This window comes from Erpetoichthys calabaricus, chromosome 14 (genome assembly GCF_900747795.2).
Source record: "Erpetoichthys calabaricus chromosome 14, fErpCal1.3, whole genome shotgun sequence".
NCBI lineage: Eukaryota > Metazoa > Chordata > Cladistia > Polypteriformes > Polypteridae > Erpetoichthys > Erpetoichthys calabaricus.
The window spans coordinates 39,467,839-39,490,877 of NC_041407.2; the positions used below are offsets into that span (position 1 = coordinate 39,467,839).

At 37.6% G+C, this 23,039-nt stretch overlaps 1 protein-coding gene across 3 annotated transcripts in view; it reads right to left on the minus strand.

Annotated features, from left to right (window-relative positions):
* The window catches only part of LOC114665083 (zinc transporter ZIP11-like), a 1,034,136-nt gene that overhangs the window by 157,019 nt on the left and 854,078 nt on the right, over positions 1–23,039 (minus strand). The window contains exon 8 of one of the 3 annotated variants that reach the window (XM_051936343.1): positions 4,992–5,219. The exons of the other annotated variants lie outside the window; for them this stretch is intronic. Within the exon in view, the coding sequence (XP_051792303.1) occupies positions 5,024–5,219 (196 nt within the window). The 3' untranslated portion in view covers positions 4,992–5,023. Of the gene's footprint in view, positions 1–4,991; positions 5,220–23,039 lie in introns of those variants that run through there. 3 annotated transcript variants of the gene reach the window in all.

Here is a 23,039-nt window from a genome sequence, read left to right on the forward strand (position 1 = left end):
TGCTAAGACAGCCTGCCTCTTGTCTCTTTTGTTAACACCAAGTCATCCAACCCTTGCAGCTCATTTTGGGGGATGATTTTTGTCACAATGACAACGTTTGTCCACTTTGGGCGCTCAGCCATGGTGCCTTAGTCTTTTGGCTGTTACCATGAGGTTCTAGCTCTTCCTGACCATGTGTGTGTTTTTGAAATCTAAATTGAGCACCCTTATGTTATATTTTAAAATATTTTTTTCAGTGCCAGAATCAGACTGCATCATTTATTTTCTCACTAAATTCCAAAGCCGCCTTACAGCTCCGTCTGTAACAAGCAAAGCTTTGTTACAAAACGAATAATAAAATAAACCAACATCCTTTGAAGGAGTGTGTTTTGGTCACATACAAGCCACATGTGAGAACTGAGTTTCAAAAAAGAAAAACAAAAAAAACAGTCCCACGTTGTGGTTTTGGCTTTGCTCTCTGAAGTGACTCCTAGTAGGAACAAAATGAGGGTTTGCTAACCCATTAAGAAGTCTTGCTTTCACAGCAGGCCTAGAAAAACTTCACATACTAACAATCTAGTCTACAGTTTCACTTTCTGCACTCTTATTTAAACAGGAGGTCGGCTTGCCTGCTTTGAGGTTTTTCAGACGCAAAGTAATCGGAATGGGATTGTGTTTCTTTTGATCCTACACCTTAAAATGAATAAAGTCAAACAGGCACATAACAAGGGCTCTATCTTCAAAGCAGAGGCAAACAGCAGCAGTCACAACAAGTGAAAGATATGTCAATGTGAACACAAGTCCAGTTTTGCAAAAACACAAGGAGAGAATTGTCAAAATAAAAAAAAAAAATCTGTGTCTACCACACAGTTGGAAATGGCATGCTACTAACACAGGCAATGTCAGCTGAGTATCAACATGGAAAGTTTCAAACATGGAGAATGTGGAGTAGGATACAAAATTTTACATAACAGGAAAACCATGTCACATCCAGTGATATTTGTACTGGGTGTACAGATTACCCAGGCCAAAAGTCAATGTCATTGTTGAGGATGTTTGATAATCACCATTATTTTGTATCACATCACATCTGAAAGGTATTTTTCAACTCTATCATGGTGACCTTAACCCCAACTCACACCCATCCATAAATACAGTATCAAATTCACTAAATCTAACTGAGAGACCAGGCAGGACTCAATCCGGGGGGGGGAGCTAACTCTAACTTTTAGGTGCAAATGAATGCTCTTGTTTGATGAAATAACAGATTTAAACCTGACTTAAGCTCACTTCTAGGCCATATATGCTTTGTGAGAAAAGAGTTTTGACCAAGCCACCACACCTCACAATGTTATAAAAGTCACATTATAATATATAAAATACAGTCCAATAGAGGTGCAATCAAATCAACATTTCAAACACAGTAAAATACAACACATTTGAGAAGCTGTTTACAAAAAGAAAAAAGTACCTATGATAAAATAGTTTTGCATAAACAATAACACACGGGAGATAAAAAAAGAAACAAAGACAAAAGCCCTTCAGACTTATTTTAAAATAACATTAATTCAGTCTTATCAAATTCTGAAAAACTTGGCAGGTAAACAGAACTCTTCCAGTTAAGCAAAGCCAGCTGACACGCTAAAAATGTAGTATAGAAAGTCATTGTTCTATCTCAAATGAGACAGAGAAAAAATTTTATGAGAAGGACCAGAATACAGAGACGAAGTCAAAATAATGTGCAAAGGTCGATAGATAGATAGATAGATAGATATAGATAGATAGATAGATACTTTATTAATCCCAAGGGGAAATTCACATACTCCAGCAGCAGCATACTGATAAAAAACAATATTAAATTAAAGAGTGATAAAAATGCAGGTATAACAGACAGTAACTTTGTATAATGTTAAAATTTAACCCCCAACCCCCGGGTGGAATTGAAGAGTTGCATAGTGTGGGGGAGGAACGATCTTCTCAGTCTGTCAGTGGAGCAGGACAGTGGCAGCAGTCTGTCGCTGAAGCTGCTCCTCTGTCTGGAGATGACACTGTCTAGTGGATGCAGTGGATTCTCCATGAATGACAGGAGCCTGCTCAGCGCCTGTCGCTCTGCCACAGATGTCAAACTGTCCAGGTCCATGCCTACAATAGAGGCTGCCTTCCTCACCAGTTTGTCCAGGCGTGAGGCATCCTTCTTCTTTATGCTGCCTCCCCAGCACACCACTGCGTAGAAGAGGGTGCTCGCCACAACCGTCTGATAGAACATCTGCAGCATCTTATTGCAGATGTTGAAGGACACCAGCCTTCAAAGAAAGTATAGTCGGCTCTGTCCTTTCTTGAACAGAGCATTAGTATTGGCAGTCCAGTCCAATTTATCATCCAGCTGCACTCCCAGGTATTTATAGGTCTGCACCCTCTGCACACAGTCATCTCTGATGATCACAGGGTCCATGAGGGGCCTAGGCCTCCTAAAATCCACCACCAGCTCCTTGGTTTTGCTGGTGTTCAGTTGTAGGTGGTTTGAGTCGCACCATTTAACAAAGTTAAATGATTAGGTTCCTGTACTCATCCTCCTACAATACCCGAAACACTAAACTGACCTGTCGTCAAATCCTAAACACTGCTTGAAAAATCAAAGTTCCAAATATTAAAGCTGAGTTTGAATAACAAGAAAACATCAAACAAGATGAACTGCACCTGAAGCTCTTTGAACTCGCTCTCGGTTAAAACAGCATTGTAAGCGATAACCTAAATAATGGTTATCAGAGGTCACAAGCTCCTGGTGAACATCATCATTGCAATAGGAATGCCTTAACTTGTCATAGCAACAGGAACACTAAAACTCTAAAATGGCAGTTTACACATATTAGCAAAATATGTGAAAAAATTCCAAACTATTAAACAGCAAGTTCTAAAAATATAGTAATGTCATAAATATATCCTCTCATTAGTTGATCTAATTTATATTGCTGCGTTCTAATGAGACCATACTCATTCTGGAAGAAGGCAGGCAGTATAACATTGGACTTCAGGCCCTGAAGTTATGTGTTCAAATCCCACTGCTGACACCATGTAACTATGAGCAAGTCACTTCACCTGCCAGTGCTCCAACTGAAAAACCAGAAGAAATATAGCAATTTTATCTCAGATGTTGTAAGTCACCATGGATAGAGGCATTAGTCCAATAATAAATAAAAAATATCAAATCTTGAAAGAGATTAAAACAAGACCAGAAAGAGAGTTCACAAAATATGACCTGCTTTTCATGCCACATTCTCAATTTTGACTCCTTTTACGTCATTTGTATCTCATGTCTCATTTTTGTCTAAACCTTTTTTTCCTACGGAATTTTAGGGGAATCATCTGTGACAAAGTTAATTCTTAAATGAAACATAAATGAGAATCTCTTTAACGTCTAGGAGCTAGCGAGGATGGTGCTAGACAACATTATTCAAAATTAGGGTCCAGACCCTGATATATTTTGGATAACTTTAGTCTAGAAAGATGCTGTATGTACAATAATCTATTCTAGGTGATTCATTATTGAATGAATGCACTGTGACACAGCAATGACAAACATCCTCACTTTTTGGGGAATGACATTATTGCTACAATACAAGTCAGTTTTTTTCTTGTAAAGAGCTTATAGTCTCATGGTCCAACATACAGGCAGAGATTCAAAACATAATATGTTTTAGGCAAAAAAACAGTCTCCCAGAAAAGATCTGGGTGATCAAGCAGTTCCCACAATCTTTATTAAAAAAAAAAAAAAAAAAAGTCAGGTTACTGGGTGGCATCACTCCACTAAAACCTGCTTCTAATATTTGAAACAAACCCACCAAAAACAAAAGAATAAAAATAAATAACTCCATGAGTGACCACTGAGATGAGAGCACGGTTGCACTGAAAGAAGTCACGATGAATGGCTTTTCATCCATTGTGTTGCATATCTCATATCAGTTCTGCATGTTGATGATACAGACACAGCCGAGCTTAAATGGTGCATAGTCTTCTGAGAATTTGATGTAGCTATTTTCAAGTGGTGTTGGGTTTTAAAACATTGTGCAGCCACCAGTGTGCATACAGAGAAGATGTAAGAGATGTTCACCATTACTAATGAGCTCCATCATAGCTAGCTGCCAGATCTGTCACCGGCTAGACTTGCTGCTTGTAATTCCAGCATCCTGAGTTTGACCCTCACTGCCAATGATATCTCAGTGAAATCTGAGTGAAATCTTCAATGAGGACACACTGCAGTGTTTGTCCTAATATGTAATAGCACACCAGGAACTTCTGTGTTGATGGCACATGGGGAACTCCAGCTATCTTAAAATTAATTGGCTGTAACTAGAAGCACTTTAAGTATTCCTCATTTCTAGTCATAACTCATTAACTGGTTTCTGGTTTCATAAAGCACATTCAGGATACGGTTAAGCATGGCATTCTACGAGCCATTTAGTTTCTCCTGTGGAACCAGCAACACCGTTACACAATACAATACAATACAATTTATTTTTGTATAGCCCAAAATCACACAGGAAGTGCCACAATGGGCTTTAACAGGCCCTGCCTCTTGACAGCCCCCCAGCCTTGACTCTCTATGAAGATAAGGAAAAACTCTCAAAAAAAAACCTTGTAGGGAAAAAATGGAAGAAACCTTGGGAAAGGCAGTTCAAAGAGAGACCCCTTTCCAGGTAGGTTGGGCGTGCAGTGGGTGTCAAAAGACTATATAAAGAAGTTATAATGAAAGTATATATTGGAACAAGGAAATACATAAAATACTAATGACATGTTTAGAACTGAAGTGATGATTTACAAATCCCAGTTAAATAACAGGAGTAAATCAGAATATGAACTAACAGAGAACAAAGTAGGAGAGACAGAGATGTTTCTGTGTATTACATACCACGTCATACTTCAATCATTATAACCTTTTGTTTTCCTTGCTTGCATTTTATACTTTTACAGTTAGGAAGATCATTTAACTTATCTGTTACAACTTACAGCATGAGATGCTGATGCACTGGTTCTGTTCTGCTTGTGCTCAAGACACTTGGAAGACTTCATAAAACAAAAACATCTGGTAATGTGGAGGTTTCTGCACATGTACAGCAGGACTTGCAGATAGGAGGCTGCGTGGCTGCACGCAAGTATCCCATGACAAAAAGTTTCCATCTATGAATGATGTCTGTTGGTATTTCATTAACTTGCATTGGGGCTGTGTTTTCCATAAGTAGTGGCTATCAGAGGTGAAAGAGAAAAAATTAGCGGTGTAACCACTGTCAAGGCAAAACTGTAACAGTAAACTGATGCACAATTCAGTTTTGCACAATTGCACAGAATGAATCTTTCTTTTAAGACAAGAGTTTGCAGAACCACCAATATTTTAAATGGGAGATTATGTGATGATAAATATCTTTGAAGAATAAGTGTGCCACCTTTCAACAAAATCGGTCCATGGTGGACCGAGTTGTTTCATGTGGACAGACAGACATGGTTATCTCAGTAGGTGCTTCTCACATTATATGCGAACAAACAAAGAGATACGAATAAGGGATACTTTTATATCACAAATAAATGTACAACATTAGCTATGATTCAGGACCCTCATTTTGAAGTTATCAACTGCTGCTTGAAGATGAGATAAAAAAAAAAAAAAAAAAAACTGAAGTCTGAACATCAATGTGAGATAATACTTTTTGTATTGTAATAAAAAAAACTCTATAGTAATAAACTTTTTTCCACTTACATTGTGTTGATAAATATTGTTAACATGAATTTCTGTATATATAACATAAGTAACATCATGAACTGATCTATACCTAAAAACTATACACTTAAAAACACTACCATCTTTGCTTTTCAGCAACTGCTTTAGACCAGCACTGAGATTATCCTTTCCAACAATTAAATGCAAAACATCATTGTGGTTTCTTCCGCTTTTTTTCATAATTAGATTAACTTTATGGTGAGGCCGAAATCCTTTCTTACACTGACCTTTTAGGCCATATATATACATCTATGTATATTACTACACAAAGTACTGAGCAAAAGTCTTTGATCACCCAACAAAACCACTTATTAATGATAATTGTCAGGGCAGTAATAATTTATTTATGCATGAAAACACAATATAACTTTAGAACAAACAAAAATAAACATTCCTACAACAAAAAGTAACAAGAATCTATTTTTAGAACTAGTCAGTGCTTTGTGCAGCCTCCCTTAAAACAAAAAAAAACTGAAGCTTTGCTTTCAAGTAATACTGTAGTAAATTCCACTAAGTCTCTTGCTTCTTCCTTTTCTTTTTTGTTTTTTCCCCACATTTAGTGATCCTGCAAAGTATTGATTAGGTTGAATTTGGGTCTCTGTGGTGGTCAATCTGATACTATAAGGATTCCATCTGTAGACTTTCACTCCAAGTAGGTTTTAACTGTGTTTGCAGTGTGTCTGAAGTTGTTTTAATGCTGAAAGATGGACGTTTCCGCCAAGAAGTTGTTTCCCCGAAGATAAACTGATTTTGATTCATCATGGTGTATTTCTCAACAGTCATCATTTCATTTGTTTGGATCATTGTCTGGAATGCTCCTCTAGACCCTAACAGAGCAGCCACCATCCTTTATAGAAAGCTAAAGACAGACTCATCTTTAATGTACTTTTCATCCATAGTCACTTCATGCTTTCATGTTTTACATACTGCAGTCTCTCTTAGATGGTTTTTATGACTGTAACACTCCCTATCAAACCATTTCTTTTAAGACTTCTTAGGATTGCTGAACCATGTACTTTGGTGCCTGTCGACTCTGCCAGATATTGAGCAACCACATGAGTGTATTTACGATCACAGAGTCACATTCACCTGATATCCATAATGGTCAGTCACTGTAATAAAGTCTGCCTTTCACTTGTGTTATTCCCTAAAGTTTGTCATAACTGAGAAGCAGTGCAAATCCCATTTCATGAAAACACTATGACCTGAAATGCCCAAGCAAAGACAAAATGTATTTCAAAAGGTTTTTGTTTTGTTTAGTTTATATTAATTGGTAATTGTCACTGTGTGTGAATATGGTGGGTGTGTGTGTGTGTGTGTGTTAAGGAAGTGAACTTGAAGTACTGCATCAGACAGCTTCTAGGGTCTTTGACTGTGTTCTCTGTTTTCAACTTGCCCAGTTTATTTAAATTATCTTTATAACTGCTTGGACAGCATGCCTTGAAACTCAGGTCTGGTATGTTTACTGACTACAATTTTACATCTATCAAAATGTATCAGGCCAGCCATTTCCAAACCTCTCCTTGAGGTATCCCAGCATTTATGGTTATCTTCTAATTCATCAATGTGTTTGTTAAATTGCCCCACTAGCCCACCTAGCCCAGCTAATAACTACCTCTTTAATTTGTACCAAGAGTGCTGTTGGTGGAGTTTAATAAACAACATGGAAGAGCCGAGGTGTCTCTGAAGAGTTTAAGAAACCAAATTTGTTTTGTTGCCACCTTACAAGGTATCATACAATATTACAAACACTAAAGTTCTTGTTATTTTTTATTGCAACAATGTTTATTTGCATTTATTGTACCATTATATAGTGCTTTTATGAGCAAATAAACATTAACTGTCCCATTAACTAGCTGTAAAATTGACTTTTGTACAGCTCTGTGCACATTTACACATACAAAACTAACACAGTTTTCACAATTATCTGTGTTGTATTTAAGACAAATGCTAATAGAAGCTAATGTTTACCATAAATGAATGCCATTCCACACAGTAGAAAAAAAAGAAAAAAATGCGTAGAAATGTCATGGTCTAGGACTGTAACTCAGGGGTTAGTTGGTTCTGATGTTCTGCTAATAAAAACACAAAATGGCCAAAGTGCATAGGAATTCAAGGATTAAGCAATCAAAATGCATTAATTAGGAGAGAAATATAAAAAGTTATACAGAATGAATTACATATGCAGTGAAAAAGGAAACATGCCTTAACCAAGTGATCATGGCAGAATATATTTGTTGCTGTTATGTGCATATTTCTAGGAGTCAAGAAACCTATAACTAGCATTCTATTTAAAGTTGTCTATTTTTGCTACTGGTTGCACAGTGGCACGCCTCCAGGAGACGGGATTCATATCTTGGCCCATTAGCTGTCCTCCAATTACCTGTGTTTTTCTCCCTGACACTCCAATCATCTCCTTCCATTTTTTAAAATGCACATTATATTACCTGCTGACTCTGAATTGTCCCAGTGAAGTTCCTGCTGGTGTTGGCCCAAATGTACCTGGTGACTATGAATTTGATTAGGTGCATACAAAAATGGATGGAAATTTTTGTTAGATTAACAGGCTTACATTTTCTCTGGTTATATTCATCTTCTCTGTCGTGACTATTATGCCAAAGTGCACCTATGCTTACAAATGTTTTACGGTGGAACCACTAGCTGGTCGAGTGACTCACTCAGGTCACACAATTAGTTCATGGTGGTGTCTAGACAGGCAACCTCATGGTTTACAGACCAACAGATTAACTCTTTGGCCACATTGCCTGATTTTCAGTAAAAGCAGAAACACATCACTCACAAAGTAGACATTTATACAAACAGAGACCTGAAATTGTGTGATCACAACACAGCACAGGACTGAACAATAGGCATCAGCTCACTTGTCTGATGGACCCTGGGACAGGGCTTAAGACTGGTAAAAGCAGGGCGAGATTCAACTAGTCCAGCTGCAGGACTGCAGAGAGTTAGAAAGCATAAGCACACAGAGTCGACTCGTCGTCAAAATTAAAATCAAATGATGCATCAGTCAAAGATGGAAACATAAAGAATAAAAAAGAGAGACTCTTTTCAGCTTACCAAACACCCAAGGAATGTTGTGGTTGAAATAATTTTTGTTTTCTGGCACAAGATGTCCCTTGTGACTTGGTTTAGATGGTCGCTATGACAAAGGCTCCTTTCTTATTGAATTTAATAACTACAATACGTGGTGCAACAGCACACAAGAAACGTCTTGTTTCAGCTTTAAAGGGGGGAAAAATGTGCTATCCCTTTTCAGGGGGCTTTATCTAGGGTTTCAAAACAGCAGATTCCTTTAAGCCAAGGCTGCTGTAGAAAAAGCGAAAGTAAAAGAAGGGGAGAGTAAAGAAAGCAGCTGCAGAGGGAAACTGGCCAGCATTTACTTATGGCTGCCATCTGGACTGACCTGGTCACTCCACACACGCATCTTGCCATCTGCTCTCAGGTTTTTCAGATTGAAGCACAAAGGAAAAATATACAAAAAACAAAATGCAAATGTGCCTCTGGTCAGGGTAGATTGCAACAGCAGGATTTTATATTCCACTTAACTAGTATTTTGGTAATAAAACCAGAGACATTTGCTCAGGTAGGCATTGGATTTAGTGCCAGACTGTGGAAGGTACTTAACTTGCTAGCATTAAAACAGTACAACAAGTACAAATGATTTAAAACAGAAAAGTGCTACATAAAATAGAAGTCAACTAGTTTCACCACAATATATATTTCAATATGTAAGGAAACAATATCACGTTACTGTTGAACGCTAACCAAATTCTAATCGTAATCACTTTTGGAAAAGTTAAGGAAATCATGTGTGGTGAAAATTGTACATTTGATGTGCTTGATTTTTGAAAAACAACTTAGTGCCTCTCCATTATGTTTAGTTTGATTTTGAACATTGTGTGTCTGTAGCCTTTTTATGTATTAATACTTACCTTCCAGGCCAAATGTGTTTTTTATTTATTGACATGTTTGTTAAACTAAGAAAGCAAATGAAAGTAAGAATTAAGCAGCTGGTACATTAGTTACAGGTAATAAAACTCAAACAAAAAAAATCTACAGCACATCCTAAGGATTCCATGGATTTAAAGGTGCTTTGGAAAAACTACTGTACAGGACCCCATATATTGCTTGGAAACAAACTTAGAGGGCAGCTATCCCAACCTCTGATACAGTTTTGGTTTAACACTTTTCAGCCTTCTTGGAGATTCTCTGCAAATAAAGTCTGCCCATAAATTCCTTGTCATGCAGTTAAGTGACACATTACCTAAGGTGAGAGTGTTAAAGGATCCCACAAAGAGGCACAAACGTTCTGTGGTGCTTTACACAAACAGTGGAAGACACTTTACAGCACATACTTATTTTACAAACAATAAATACCCCCTTAGAAATGACACATTATATTATTTTAAAACTAGGGGGCTCTGCCCCCTGCTCGCTTCGCTCACCCACTCCCGGGTTTGGTTAACCGGATATACAATTTAAAGAGATTGTTATTTTCATGGGAATTGTTACATATGCATTATTTTCACTTTTACCTTAAAACTTCAGCAAAAACAATATTTGAAATTAACTTTTCTTCAAGATCGCATTGAATTTTGATTCCGTGTTTGGACTTACATCGCGACAATGCAACATATAACTGCCAATGAGTGAATATTGTTTCTTTCTCTCCAATAAATAAAACAACTTTTTCGAATGTTTGTCCATGCTCTTTCTTCTTTGCTTAGTCGTTGATGTGTCATCTAGAACGTATAAAATTGTTGTCCTGATAAAATTTATAAGAGCTGAGAGTGCAGGAAGTGTGTCTGCCAAAAGCATTCACCCGACTGAGGTTAGATGACCGTAGTCTTGTTAGAAAATGGGTATAAGTAGGGTGTGACTTGAAAGAATCTAATGGCAATCTTTTAACTCTCATTGGCAACATGAATTAGATGGTCTACAAATCTCTGACTTAAAGTTTAAATCCAAACAATATATTCTATCTCTTTTCTCTGTTCCGTTATTTCACCAAGTAATAATTTTCATTTGTTTGCGCTAATACGATCTTTATTATCCTTTTTTTGAGACTTTCGATTTTTGTACTTCTATTATCTCTATCCTGTTCTGCATGTGTACCGCTCCAACATTTTTTAATTCTTTACAACGTTCTACTTTGTCATCTACTCTTTGTCTTTTATTTCTGGCACCAGGCATGGTTAAATCTCTTGGCACAAAGACTTGTCTCGCGGGACGTGTAAGTGTCTCTGTGAGAAAATCACATCTCGTCTACTTCCAAGATTTTTTTTATAACAGAGAGACATTGAATCACAATGGATTTATTTTGGCCTTTTAGACACTGATCAACATAAGACTCTTTATTGTCAAAGTGAAAACAGACCTCTGCAAATTGGTCTAAATTAATTACAAATATAAAACACCAAATAATCGATTGAATAAGTATAAGTCAGTATTTGGCAGATGCACCTTCATCAGCCATGAAAGTCTTAAGTCTGCACGCACAGGTCTCTATCTGCTTTGCACATCTGGACATTGCCATTTTCTCCATTCTTCTCTTCAAAACTGCTCAAGCTCTGTCAGTTGCAGGGAGATCATGAGATGAACAGCTTTTGTCAAATTGAGCCACAAATTCTCAATTACACCGAGATCTGCACTCTGATTCGGCCACTCCAGGATATTACCATTGTTGTTTTAAGAAATTTCTGGAGTCGGCTTGCTGGAGAATAAAGTCTACCATCCAAGGTGCAGATTTCGTACAGGGTTTCCCCCATGTATCTTGCTGCATTTGTTTTACCCTCTGACCTCATACGCCTTCCAGGGCCTGCCACAAAGAATCATCCTCACAACATGATGCTGCCTCCACCATACTTCATAGTAGGAATGGTGTGTTTTTAAATAACGTGCAGTGTGTAGCTTACGCCAAACATGACACTAAGTTTGATGGACAAAGGTGTAAAAGCCAATCTTAGAAAACTAAAATTTAATGTTAAATTCATATAGTGTTTACTTACTTTCTGTAGAATGTCAGATTCTCATAGTTACTAGGGAATGGTATAGTCTTTCACCCCCTGTAAGTATACATAAGATTGAGCTTATCTATATCTGAAGAACAGAGTGTTAATTAAGCTAGTTAGGATATAGTCTTATTGCTAGCATGGACTATTAGACATGTTTGTAAACAGGAGATGGCATACAGTTTTCTGATTGTACTTATGTGATTAACTTGCATAACGTGTCTCAAGTATGACTGTATGTCCAAACTTTGAAAAATGAAACAAGATTTATATGCCTTAAACGTTCTCAACTAAGAACGTTTCTTTATTATATCATTTTTTTCTCTATTTTTGTGTGAACTGTTTTGCTTTGAATGTTTACTAAAACTTTTAAAATGAAAACATTTGTCTGTGGAATTATTTGATCACGTGTCACACTGGTGCTTGAATCATCCTATGAAGCAAACTAAAAGCTGCAGAACATTGGTAATTTTGGATAAATGCAGCTACAAAAGGCTTGATTTTTTCTCATCATACCACTGATCCATCTTCCATCTGACTTCAGAGTCTCCTGTGTGTCTTCAAGCAGACTCTAGCAGACATGTCATGTACATTTATTTTTTTTAACATAGACTTCCTCTTTGCCGCTCTCCCATAAAGATGTGATTGGTGATGCACCCGGTCAACAGTTGTCTGCAGTTTCGCCAATCTCAGCCATTGTAACATGTAATTCTTTCAGAGTTCTCATAGGACTCTTGGTGCTTCCCTCACTAATCTTCTCCTAGCATGATCACTCAGTTTTTGTTGGATGGCTTGCTCAGATTTACAGCTGTGCCATACTCTTTCCAATTCTTCATGATTGATTTAATTGAACTCCAAGGGATATTCAGTGGCTTACATATTTTCTTGTCTCCATCCCCCGACTTCTGCTATTCAGTCACCTTTTCATGGTGTTCCATGGCATGTTCTTTTGCCTTCGTTGTGTAGATTAGGCCACCATACTGACTCACAACAGCCTGGACCTTTCAGATAAGGTGCATTTAGACTACAATCAATTGAAAGAACTTGACTACAGACAGGAGATCTCCATTGAACTAATTGTGTATATTCTAAAACCAATTGGCTGCACCAGTGAGGATTTAGGTGTTTTATATTTGTAATTAATTTAGATCTCTTTGCAGAGATCTTTTTTCACTTGTTGTTTTTCTGCTAAATGGGGTAAAAAAGTCAAATTAAGTCTTCTGTGCATCAATGTTGTACAACAATAAAACATGAAAACTCCCAAGAGGATGAATATGTTTTACAGACACTGGACAAGAGTATAAGAAAAACCTCTAGCTGTACCCATACTGGCTTAAAAATAAAATTAGCTCAATGGCCTAATATGTCGTTGTTGCAAAGCATTTACTGTCAGCGACTTCAAGGCCCTCTCAATTGTTTTTATATTATTGTGCAGAGTGATCAGATGCACATTATTTAATTACAAAGAGCTTTATTAGTATAAAACCGATTTTCACTTATTTTGGCCTAGGCACAAAATGATCAGCTAAAAGTGTCCAGCAAGCACCAGGAGGAGTCAGATACAGAATTGTGTTGTCACCAGTGCAGAGCTTGCTCAGTAATGGCTGCAGATGGGTGTAAGTACATCTGCACGCACAGTGAGGCGAAGACTTTTGGACAATGAAGTCCTAGAACGGCAGCAAATGAATTCTCCTTCCGACTGTTTGGGACATCTAGAAAATAGATTGTCCAGAGAAATAAATAGTGAACTCTACCATGAGTCCTGTGTTGTGCCCACAGTGAAGCTTCCTGAGACAGTCCATGTGTGGGGTTGCTTCTCATCCAAGGGAGTGGGCCCACTCTCAGTTCTGCCCAAGAACACTGCCATAAATAAAAAAAGGAAACTCCCCCAATCTTAATCCCACTGAGAACCTGTGGTCAGTTCTCAAAAAGCATATGGACAAGCAGAAGCCCACAAATTGTGATCAACTCCAAGCACTAAAAAGGCAAGAATGGGTCATCATCAGTCAGGATTTGATCCAGAAGCTGATATCCAGCATGTTAGAGTGAATTGCAGAAGTTATGAAGAAGAAGGCTCAACACTGGAAATACTGACTCACATAAATTTGATGTATTTGCCAATAACAGTCTTTGAAACTCATTAAATATTTATAATTGTTTTTCAGTATACCATAAAAACATGTAAAAAATAATCTGAAAATGCTGAAGCTGCAAAGTTTGCATAACACAACATTTATGTCACTGACGAAACTTTTGTCCACTACTGTACAGGATGGGTAAATCAACTGTAGGTGCAGTATTTGAAGACAAGAATGTTTAGACGTGTCAATTTTCACTACACTTCAAAGGCCATCTTTACAGAGAAACTACAATTATTATGTATAGGCACCACATGTTCAAGGGCATCAGAAAAGCGAGACCCACAGGTGGTGCTTGAGTATCAACATTCCAAATTGCACAGACTGTGACAACCCTGAATTAGGAGGCAATCTGATCTGCTCCTCTTGTCTTAAACTCACAAAGCAACTCATGAGTTGGATGTTTTCTCAGAAAGCAGCTCCCACATTGTGTCCTCTGGTAAAATGTCATATTTAAGAAAGCCAGAAGGGCATTTAAGATTTGCAAAAAAATATATACATAATATTGACTCAATGAGCATTTATAACTGTTTATACAACATTATTCCATCACTCATGCCAGTTTCAAGTGGCATCTTTACTGGTGTCCACCATGTCAAGTATGCCAAGGGTTTACAGACCTTTAGTGCCCAGACAGTGAATGAACAAGGCACATTCATGTCCATTATGGTGTTCTTTCACACCGGACAAAATGGGACAGTCTGAAGTCTTCATTTGCATAAACTCAATAAGGACGTGAGAAAGGCCTGGCTGTTTGAACCAGGAAAGGAGATGGAAGTAGAAATCAGCCATCTAGCTTAACAAAATGAGATATGAAATGAAAAGGAAACTCGCATCTTATGCCTCAATCAGTCCATAATTTACTGAATACACAGTAAGAATAAGTTGTAGTTCAAAAAGACCTACAGCTCATGAACCAACCAACCAGGCAATTCCTATGTACGCTAAGACAGCAAAGGCTACACCAAGAGAATAGTCTTGGCTCAAAGCGGGTCTGGAGTTCACTCAGTGTCATAATAGTATGATTTAGACCCGAAAATTTTAATTTTAATTTCTAGCCTTTCAGTCACAAGAATATACCTCCGAGCTCTCACACTGTATCCATTTACCATGTTTAGTCCTATATCTTGATATCATATACATGTGCACCTGATACTGCTGAGGTAGTCTCCGGCCCCTGTAGTTATCAATTGGAATCAGCATGCTAACAAAAGGAATGAACGCAAATTGTTTGTTGTGAGTTTTTGGTTTAGGCTACTGTATATATATATACAGCTATTCATCTGTAGCAGGGCAACATAAAATGTCAATTGTTTTTGTTCAATATTTATAAGTATTGTGTTTGTATGACTCTTTTCCTTTTATATTTAAAAAAACCTGAAGAACCACAAGGACAACACCCAATTACAATGCTTGACCTTTTTTGGAGGTTCAAAATTTCATACATTAAAAGAAAAGACCACATATTACAAAAGAAAAAGAGAAAGGGAGAGAAAGAGAAGGCATCGGAAAAGACTGGGATTTAACATAACAAATGCTGTATTCACTTCACCGGAAAGGAACAACAAATCATCACTTTTCTTTCCCCAGTTACAAACGGCAGTAAGGTGTATTTAACTTTTCATCATTCACTACAAACAGCTGCCGGACTGTTATCTGGACTCACTGGCGAGACAGTTTTGGTTCACATTTCAGAATAGCCCTGTTTGAACTGTGTTTCTACTGTCATTTCATCATTTGGATTTTGCCGGCTTCCATCTGGTTTTCAATATCTACAGTTACTGTGTTTTCACATTGGACTTTATGTGTATTTTCATGTTTGTTCTTCGTTTTTTAATTATTTATGTTTCATAATCAAGATAAAGCAGGTCCAGGTCTGTTGCATGCTTTTCTTTTCTAGTGCTGTAAATATTTGCCTTTACATTGGGATCTGGGAAATCGGGGTGTGTGTAACATTTTATTTTTTCTAATATATTCAATTTACATTTACTTAACCTTAAATATTTGACTTATTTATCTGTTTCCGTCTGTCGACTGGGGAGCCTGAGTAGAAGATGGGTAAGAAATTAAAGGGTAAGTATGGTCTGGCAAATTTGGACTCTGTGTAACTTGCTGCCTTCCGAGCATGATGTGGTTGTTAGACATGTCACATGTAATGTTTAATTTAATAATAAATTATTTTCTTTCTCAACACATGTTAAAATAGCAAGTATTGCAATTGGGTACATTTTTGAATCTAGGTTTTCTACAGACATGCCAATTTTAATCATTTGGCTATTTGCCAGGTGAAGTTTCTCTATACATGTGTATATTTGTCTGTCTGTCTATCATGTCTGTCCATTTTTTGAGGTAATCAGAAAAACAGAATACAAATTTCAATCAAAGCATTATTTGATTTTTCCTGTAATATCCAGTCTGTGGTCATTTTGTGTTTATTGCTTCAGGTTTTGCTGCAGATACACTGCAGGTTTATTTATTTGGATACATGTTACAAATGAGACTCTTTGGGGAAAAAAATACATGCAGTGTTTTTGGACTTTTTAAAAACTTTTCAACCATTTTCAGCAATGGAAGAAATCATTGAATCAATGACAAGAAGACTAGATATGTACAATTCACGATCCTCTATCCACCTTGAGTCTTCTGTGGATATTGAGACAGCAATTATTTCTGTCAAGTGAGTGCTAATGTTAGTTTTGTTATTTACAAATTCAGACCATAGTTTATAGATGTGCTGCCAAAGAGTGGGCAGACACTGTGTGCCAGATGTTTCTTACTAGTTTTAGCATACATTCATAAAATCACAATGTGTTTACGCTATTGCCATATTTGTTGTCCATCCATTTGTGTGTCTGTTTACACACTCAAACTCAATTTTGATAATGCTTCAAGAAAGTCTGGTCTATGAAAGAATATACTCACCCTAAATATAACACTCATGTCCTTTTTATATATGCAAAAACAAAATAACAAACCAAGCTAAAAGACTTCTCTGTCTAATAAACAGTACAGTATCTCACTTCTTGAATATCATAATGCAGCAATAGAAAAACTTGAGTGGTAATCTTAGATTTGGTTAGAGGCTTTCAGGTTCAGATGAAAGTACTGTTAAATGTGACTTGATGGAAAATTTTGGTGTTCTTGAAGTTGACTCTAAAGCTCATCTTTTGTCGGTGTCAAGGTTGATTTCAATGCTAGTCTGAAATGTTCTTTATAGTTAGGAATAAAGTTACATTACCAGATATTACCTGTGGATAATTTAGAATAGAGCTGTCTATTCAATAAATAGATTGAATTCAGCTGAAGACTTGCCTTCAATCAAGCGGATCATAGCAGCCAGGAAGGCTGATTAGAGAATATGGGTATTGGCACAACTTCCTGTCCTAACAACAAAGGGGTGTGTTGTGTTTTTGTGATCATATTTTTATTTAAAGTAAAAGACAATGATATAGCAAACATAGCTAATGGGATACAAATTAACATTCATATAAATAACTCCCTCATTATGACCACCCCCCAACCCACACAGCATATCAAAAACACAAGACAGAGACACAGAAAAGAAAAAGAGTCACTGGAGCACACACAGCAGCAGCAGCAGACCACTCATCAGTAATGGCAGTAGATGAACTGTTTAACCCGGGATGCAGAAAGTTCCAAAAGTAACTAAATTGTGAAAAGGGGATTTTCAGAGATTTGGCACAAGATAATCAGGAAATGTCCAACTAGGGGTTAAAGCCAGTTTAAATGCTACAGTACCTAAAAGGAGAGTTAGTACAGGAAGATCCAAAAGAAGGAAAATATGAGGCCAAAGAGGAATATTAAAGGATAAGATATTACATAGAGAGTTAGAGACAAAAAACTAGGAGAAAGCAACAGGAGGACAGTGCCAGAATATGTAGACAAAGCTGCTGACATTGTTAAGAGGGCAAAGGTTACATAAGGGACACAGAGCAAATTCTAAGGCAAAGGACTTATGTGGCATAAAAATTTAAATTAAATGTGTTGGTGGTTAGGAATTTTGGTGAACAGACAGATATTCTTACCATTTAATTTCAAGGTAATGTGGGAGCAGAAGGAAGATCAAGGGGTCAAATAGAAAGTGGACACTAGGAGGTTTTGCTAAGAACAGCTTAACATGTAGAAAGTTTCTTAACAGGAATAACAGAATGAAACATTTTATATAATAGGGTGATGGAAGACACAGAGGAAAATAATTGAATACCACTTGTCTTTAGGACTGATATGAGCTGAAGGTAGAAAAAAGAAGTAGAAGGGATTTGAAAAGTTTTAACAAAATGAGTGGAAAAGAAGGGTCCTGGTGGTGTCAAATAAGAAAACTAGGTGTGCTTAGTAGGGGGATTTATAAACCTGAATGAATCTGTTAAATTTAGGTCAGAAGCAAAGTGGCAGAGGGAACAAGCTGAATGGGGAGTGTGGCGATATGAACGAATAGTAGATTTTTACCAACAAATGTTTCATAAAAGAGATGGCTTCTATGCCAGGAATTATTTCAAAATCTTTAAGGATTCAGAATTTGATTGGTCATAAAAGTGGAAGAATATTAGACATTAAGCAGTTGGGGCATAGCAAAACACAATGCCAATTTCCCAACACCCCTCTCGACCAGTAAATAGCAAAATTTGCATTCAGAGTTGGAACTAGATCCTAGAATTTTGATGGGATATTAAACAATGTAGAATAATAAGTACTACATATTGTATTTATCTTTGGAGGCAGAAGCAACTATAAAGTAAAATTTGTTTCAAAATTGGGATACTTTATTCTTAAGTAACTTTATTTCTTGTTTAAATAGCAGTCAGTGCTGTGTAGTGGTTAAGGCACTGAGGTTGTGGACTCAAATCCTGCCACTGATGTTGTGTGACCATGAGAAAATCTCTTCACCTGCTTGTGTTCCAGCTGTAAAAAACAAATACCAATGGTATTCTCAAATGTTACAAGTTGCCTTGGATAAAGGTGTCAAAAAAATAAGTAAATAATAAAATATTACAAGATTGGAATATTCATGAGAAGAGCCTATGGGATCAGGGTGAGGAGGTACCTTGTCTCCCATTACGTGAGCTCGTCTGCCGCCCCTCAGTTACACTGGCACGCGTTACACTGGGGGCAAATGCAATGAAGAATACCGACAATGTACACCTTTAGAAGTGGAATGAATCGACTGTACACTGAAGCATTCCATCGCCAAACATAAAAATACAAAGTAGAACATTTCAGATAAATGATGAGTTTTGTTAATAATAAACAATGCAACCTAACTATTATATGTGTTACTTTTTTATTTATTCTCACCAAGCATTACATATCTACATGGGAAATGGACATGGGTAATATGTTTATAATAATTCTCATTAAAATACACTGTCAAAATATATTAATGAGCAAACTGTGACACATTGGCCTATAAAAAATGTGTGCGCTGTCATTTAGGACAGAACAAGGGGGCTCGCCTACCCCCGGCGTTTTGAACCCGTGCCCGGCGGGCAGCCGTAGGTTGCTTTTGTATTGGCCTCTCTTTCAACCTCATGTAGCATTTTTATAGACTTAGCTAATGGGTGATTGTTTATGACCTTAGTGACATTTCTCATTATAAGCTCCATGCATTGTTTGTTTTCAGGAAGCTTCATTCGTTGATAGATTGCGTCATCTGGATCTAAGATGTATATTTCTGCAAATTTCCGTTTGTGATTTGTTTCAGGGTGCACTGTTCCAATGCAATGTAATATTTGTCCACATACGCGAAAGCAGTATGGGCCATTGCCAGCTGGTGGCCTGATATTTACTCCGGTAGATGCAAAAGCAAATGAACCATTGTAGGATCTAATGCAGTTCATAAAGTTTTTACTTTCAGGTACATTGTTAGTTAGAAGCTTCTGTAGATATTTAGGATATTCATGTAAAGGAGGCAGTCTAACTTGACCCTTTTGACAACAACGTGTAAACTCATTAGTTGTATTGCCAGTTGTTTCTTCAGGGAAGTTAAGTGAATGACAATGATTGGAGCCGAGACAGTTTTTCTTCCGCGGTTTCAGAAGCGCATTGTAGGCGCCTACGTTTATTTTTTTTTTCATGCGGGATCGTCTTTGTGGTCCCATTACTCGAGCCATATCGTTTTGCACCCGTGATCGTGAATGCATGACTTGTCTGTTCTTTATCGTTAGTAATATGGGTAAGTAATAAGGAGGATCACACTTACTGTTAATAGGGAGCGTTCTCTGTGGTTGTACGGTTAATAGTGCATCACTGTAATGAGATTCACCCATGCTGTATAGTTTGTACGTGTTCAGATGACGTATGTTTAATACGGAGCGGTTGTTTCTTCTTATTATTACCCATCAGGTGTTGCGCCTGTGTTATCTGTGGTTGTCCTGTTAATATTGCATAACTGTAAAGTGATTCCAATATGTAGTGTAGTCTGGTTTCTTGTTGTTAATGTATGACGTCCGGTGGCTGCTTCCGTACCATCTCGGGCTTGATTTGTGAACCTTTGTGTACTCCGTAGTCTGTCCCGTTTCACTCGGGGGCGTGTGTCGGACTCTTCTTTTTTTGTGTGCTATGGGCTTTGTGTGGCGCCTGCGTCTGACTCCTTTTTTTTTTGTGTGTAATGGGCGCGTTGCCTCATTTCTTATTTCTGTTAGTGGAGGGGGGCTTTGTGTGGCGCCTGCACACCATGTCTCCTGCGATTTCTGTTAGTTGGAGGGGGGCTTTGTGTGGCGCCTGCGCACTATGTCTTTTGCGTCCACGGGCAGGTCCCTGCGTCCATATCCGGTTTACCATTCTCGTTTAGTAATATGGATGCTTTTCTGCCTTAAATAATCCAGAGAACACTGGAATTCTTGCCACTTGAAACAAGATTCCATAGTTAAAGTAGCTATTGTAAGTAAAGAAGCAGGCACAAAAACAATCATTTAAACAGAAACAAGAAAGAATAAAGAAGAAAAGTATACAACCCACACACCCTTCCTAATGCATCAGCCTGAGAAATCAGACACAGCTTGAAAACAATAAAATCTATCCCTGGCAAAAGCACAGCCACCCCAAACAAAAAAGAAAACAGGCATTGTGCATTTTAATTACTGATTACGCACCCCCAAACTCCCACAATGCACAAGTCTGCACTGACAAAAAAGCAAGGAAAACAAGAAAAGGAAAATTCTTTTGCAGCACCCCTGACTCTCCTCAGCCCCTTATCCACCATAACACCCAGGGACATCCATTAAGAAAACTAGCCAACTAGCCAACTCCCCCGGCCTGTGCTACGTGCCAGCCACTTTGCGTCTCGGCTGCTCGTGTATGTGGATTTTACTTTCACCAAACAACAAATCTTTTAATTCTCGTGGATACACTTCTTCATTGGGAAGAAACAGTACTTTTCCCTGATGGCAACATGAATTAGACGATCTACAAGTCTCCGACTTAAAGTTTAAATCTGAACAATATATTCAATCTCTTTTCGCTGTTCCGTTATTTTACTGAGTAATAATTTCCATTTGTTTGTGCTAATTAATATCTCTCTGAAAAAGACATGTCATATCCTAGGATTTTTTTGTATAATAGAGAGACTAAAACATGTGAACATTGGTAAAATAATAACCATAATGTGTATGCATGTTCACACTAGAGAGAAAAATAACGAGAAAAATGTGGTACTAGTCAGGGCAAGAAAAAGTTATAGAACCTGGCAACAGTCATCAACACTTCAGTGTGTGAGACCGTGGACCACCTGCTGTATCCCACAGTTAAAAAGCTGAGATGCTGAAATTTTCTATTTATAATTAAACAACTCTAACAGTAAACATCAACAACTATGGAGACAGGGGCATCCAGACCGGATTCCTGAAAGTGGAGGTTAACAGGAAATCAAGAGGAAAACAGTAAAGCTTATTAAAGTACTTGCTGTAATGTCCAACACGTAACTGCAAGGTAAACCAAGGGAGTATGCTGGAGGAACACAGTAATAAAACAACTGGCGAGAGCAATGCAGTACACTGCAAAGTGAACAAAGGTCGCAGCGGAACAAAACATCATAAGTAGGAGTCAGTCCAGGATTTAAAGAAAAGCTGCATAGTACTGTGGGGAGAAGACAATACAGAGAGCACATGCCCAAAACATGAAGAATTATCAATAGCTTTGAGAGCCAGCTTTGGATCATCAAAAGTAATATTACTGAGATGTACGGGTAAGCTTCATTTGAGTGGGATATAGAAGATAGTGGTGAAGGCCAACCTAACTCGCAATTTCGATTACATTTGATATCACTTTATAGGCAGCCACAGGGTCAGGTTAATAATCAGCAAAAAAAGTGGCTACAATGGCCCTCACAAAAACAACACAGATTACCTGGTGGTCTGTATAGCTGTGAGGTTTCATAATCAGTAGTTTTGGATTGTAGTTAATACTGAAATATACTCTAGCATCTTTCAACTGGACAGGAAAAGTCCCTTACATGAGGGGATATGGTAGACCACAGCTCCTTCAAGAAATCCAAAGGACTTTTGCCTTCCACATTCTCTTTGAGCCCAATTATGTGGACAACATTTCTTTTGCTTCAAATTTCTAAGTCCGATATGTTTAAAGCTAAAACAGTAACCCAGCTCTCTAGTGTTTTAAGTTGGTTATCCTGTGAATCTACAGTCTTCGGCATACCAAACTCTGTGATGGTTTTCATTTGTTTCATCATGATGCTATTAATATTGTGACGGAGCTGCACCTGAATTGCGTGAAATTCGCACACATCATGACTTTGATTTGACCTGATCCATACCTTTTCTTAACCTCATTGAAGACCTTCATCCTAGTGGCAGTGTTCTCTCTAGATCCTATATCAGTACTCAAAGCCTTCTTTGCTAGACTGGTAACTTCTGGCTGCTGTATGTGCTCTTCTCACTGAGGATCTCATCACCATCACATAAGTAAAATTAATTAACTTTAGAAAATAATAGAGCAAGCAGGAATGTGAACAAGAGTGAAACATATGAGTAAACTGGTTGGTTGGGAAGAATCACCTTAGCAAGTATCCATAAGTATCAAACAGCATATGATTTCCCCAATAAGTTGTTTTTTTGTTGCATAAGTTTACTGCTTCTGCATGACCATGGA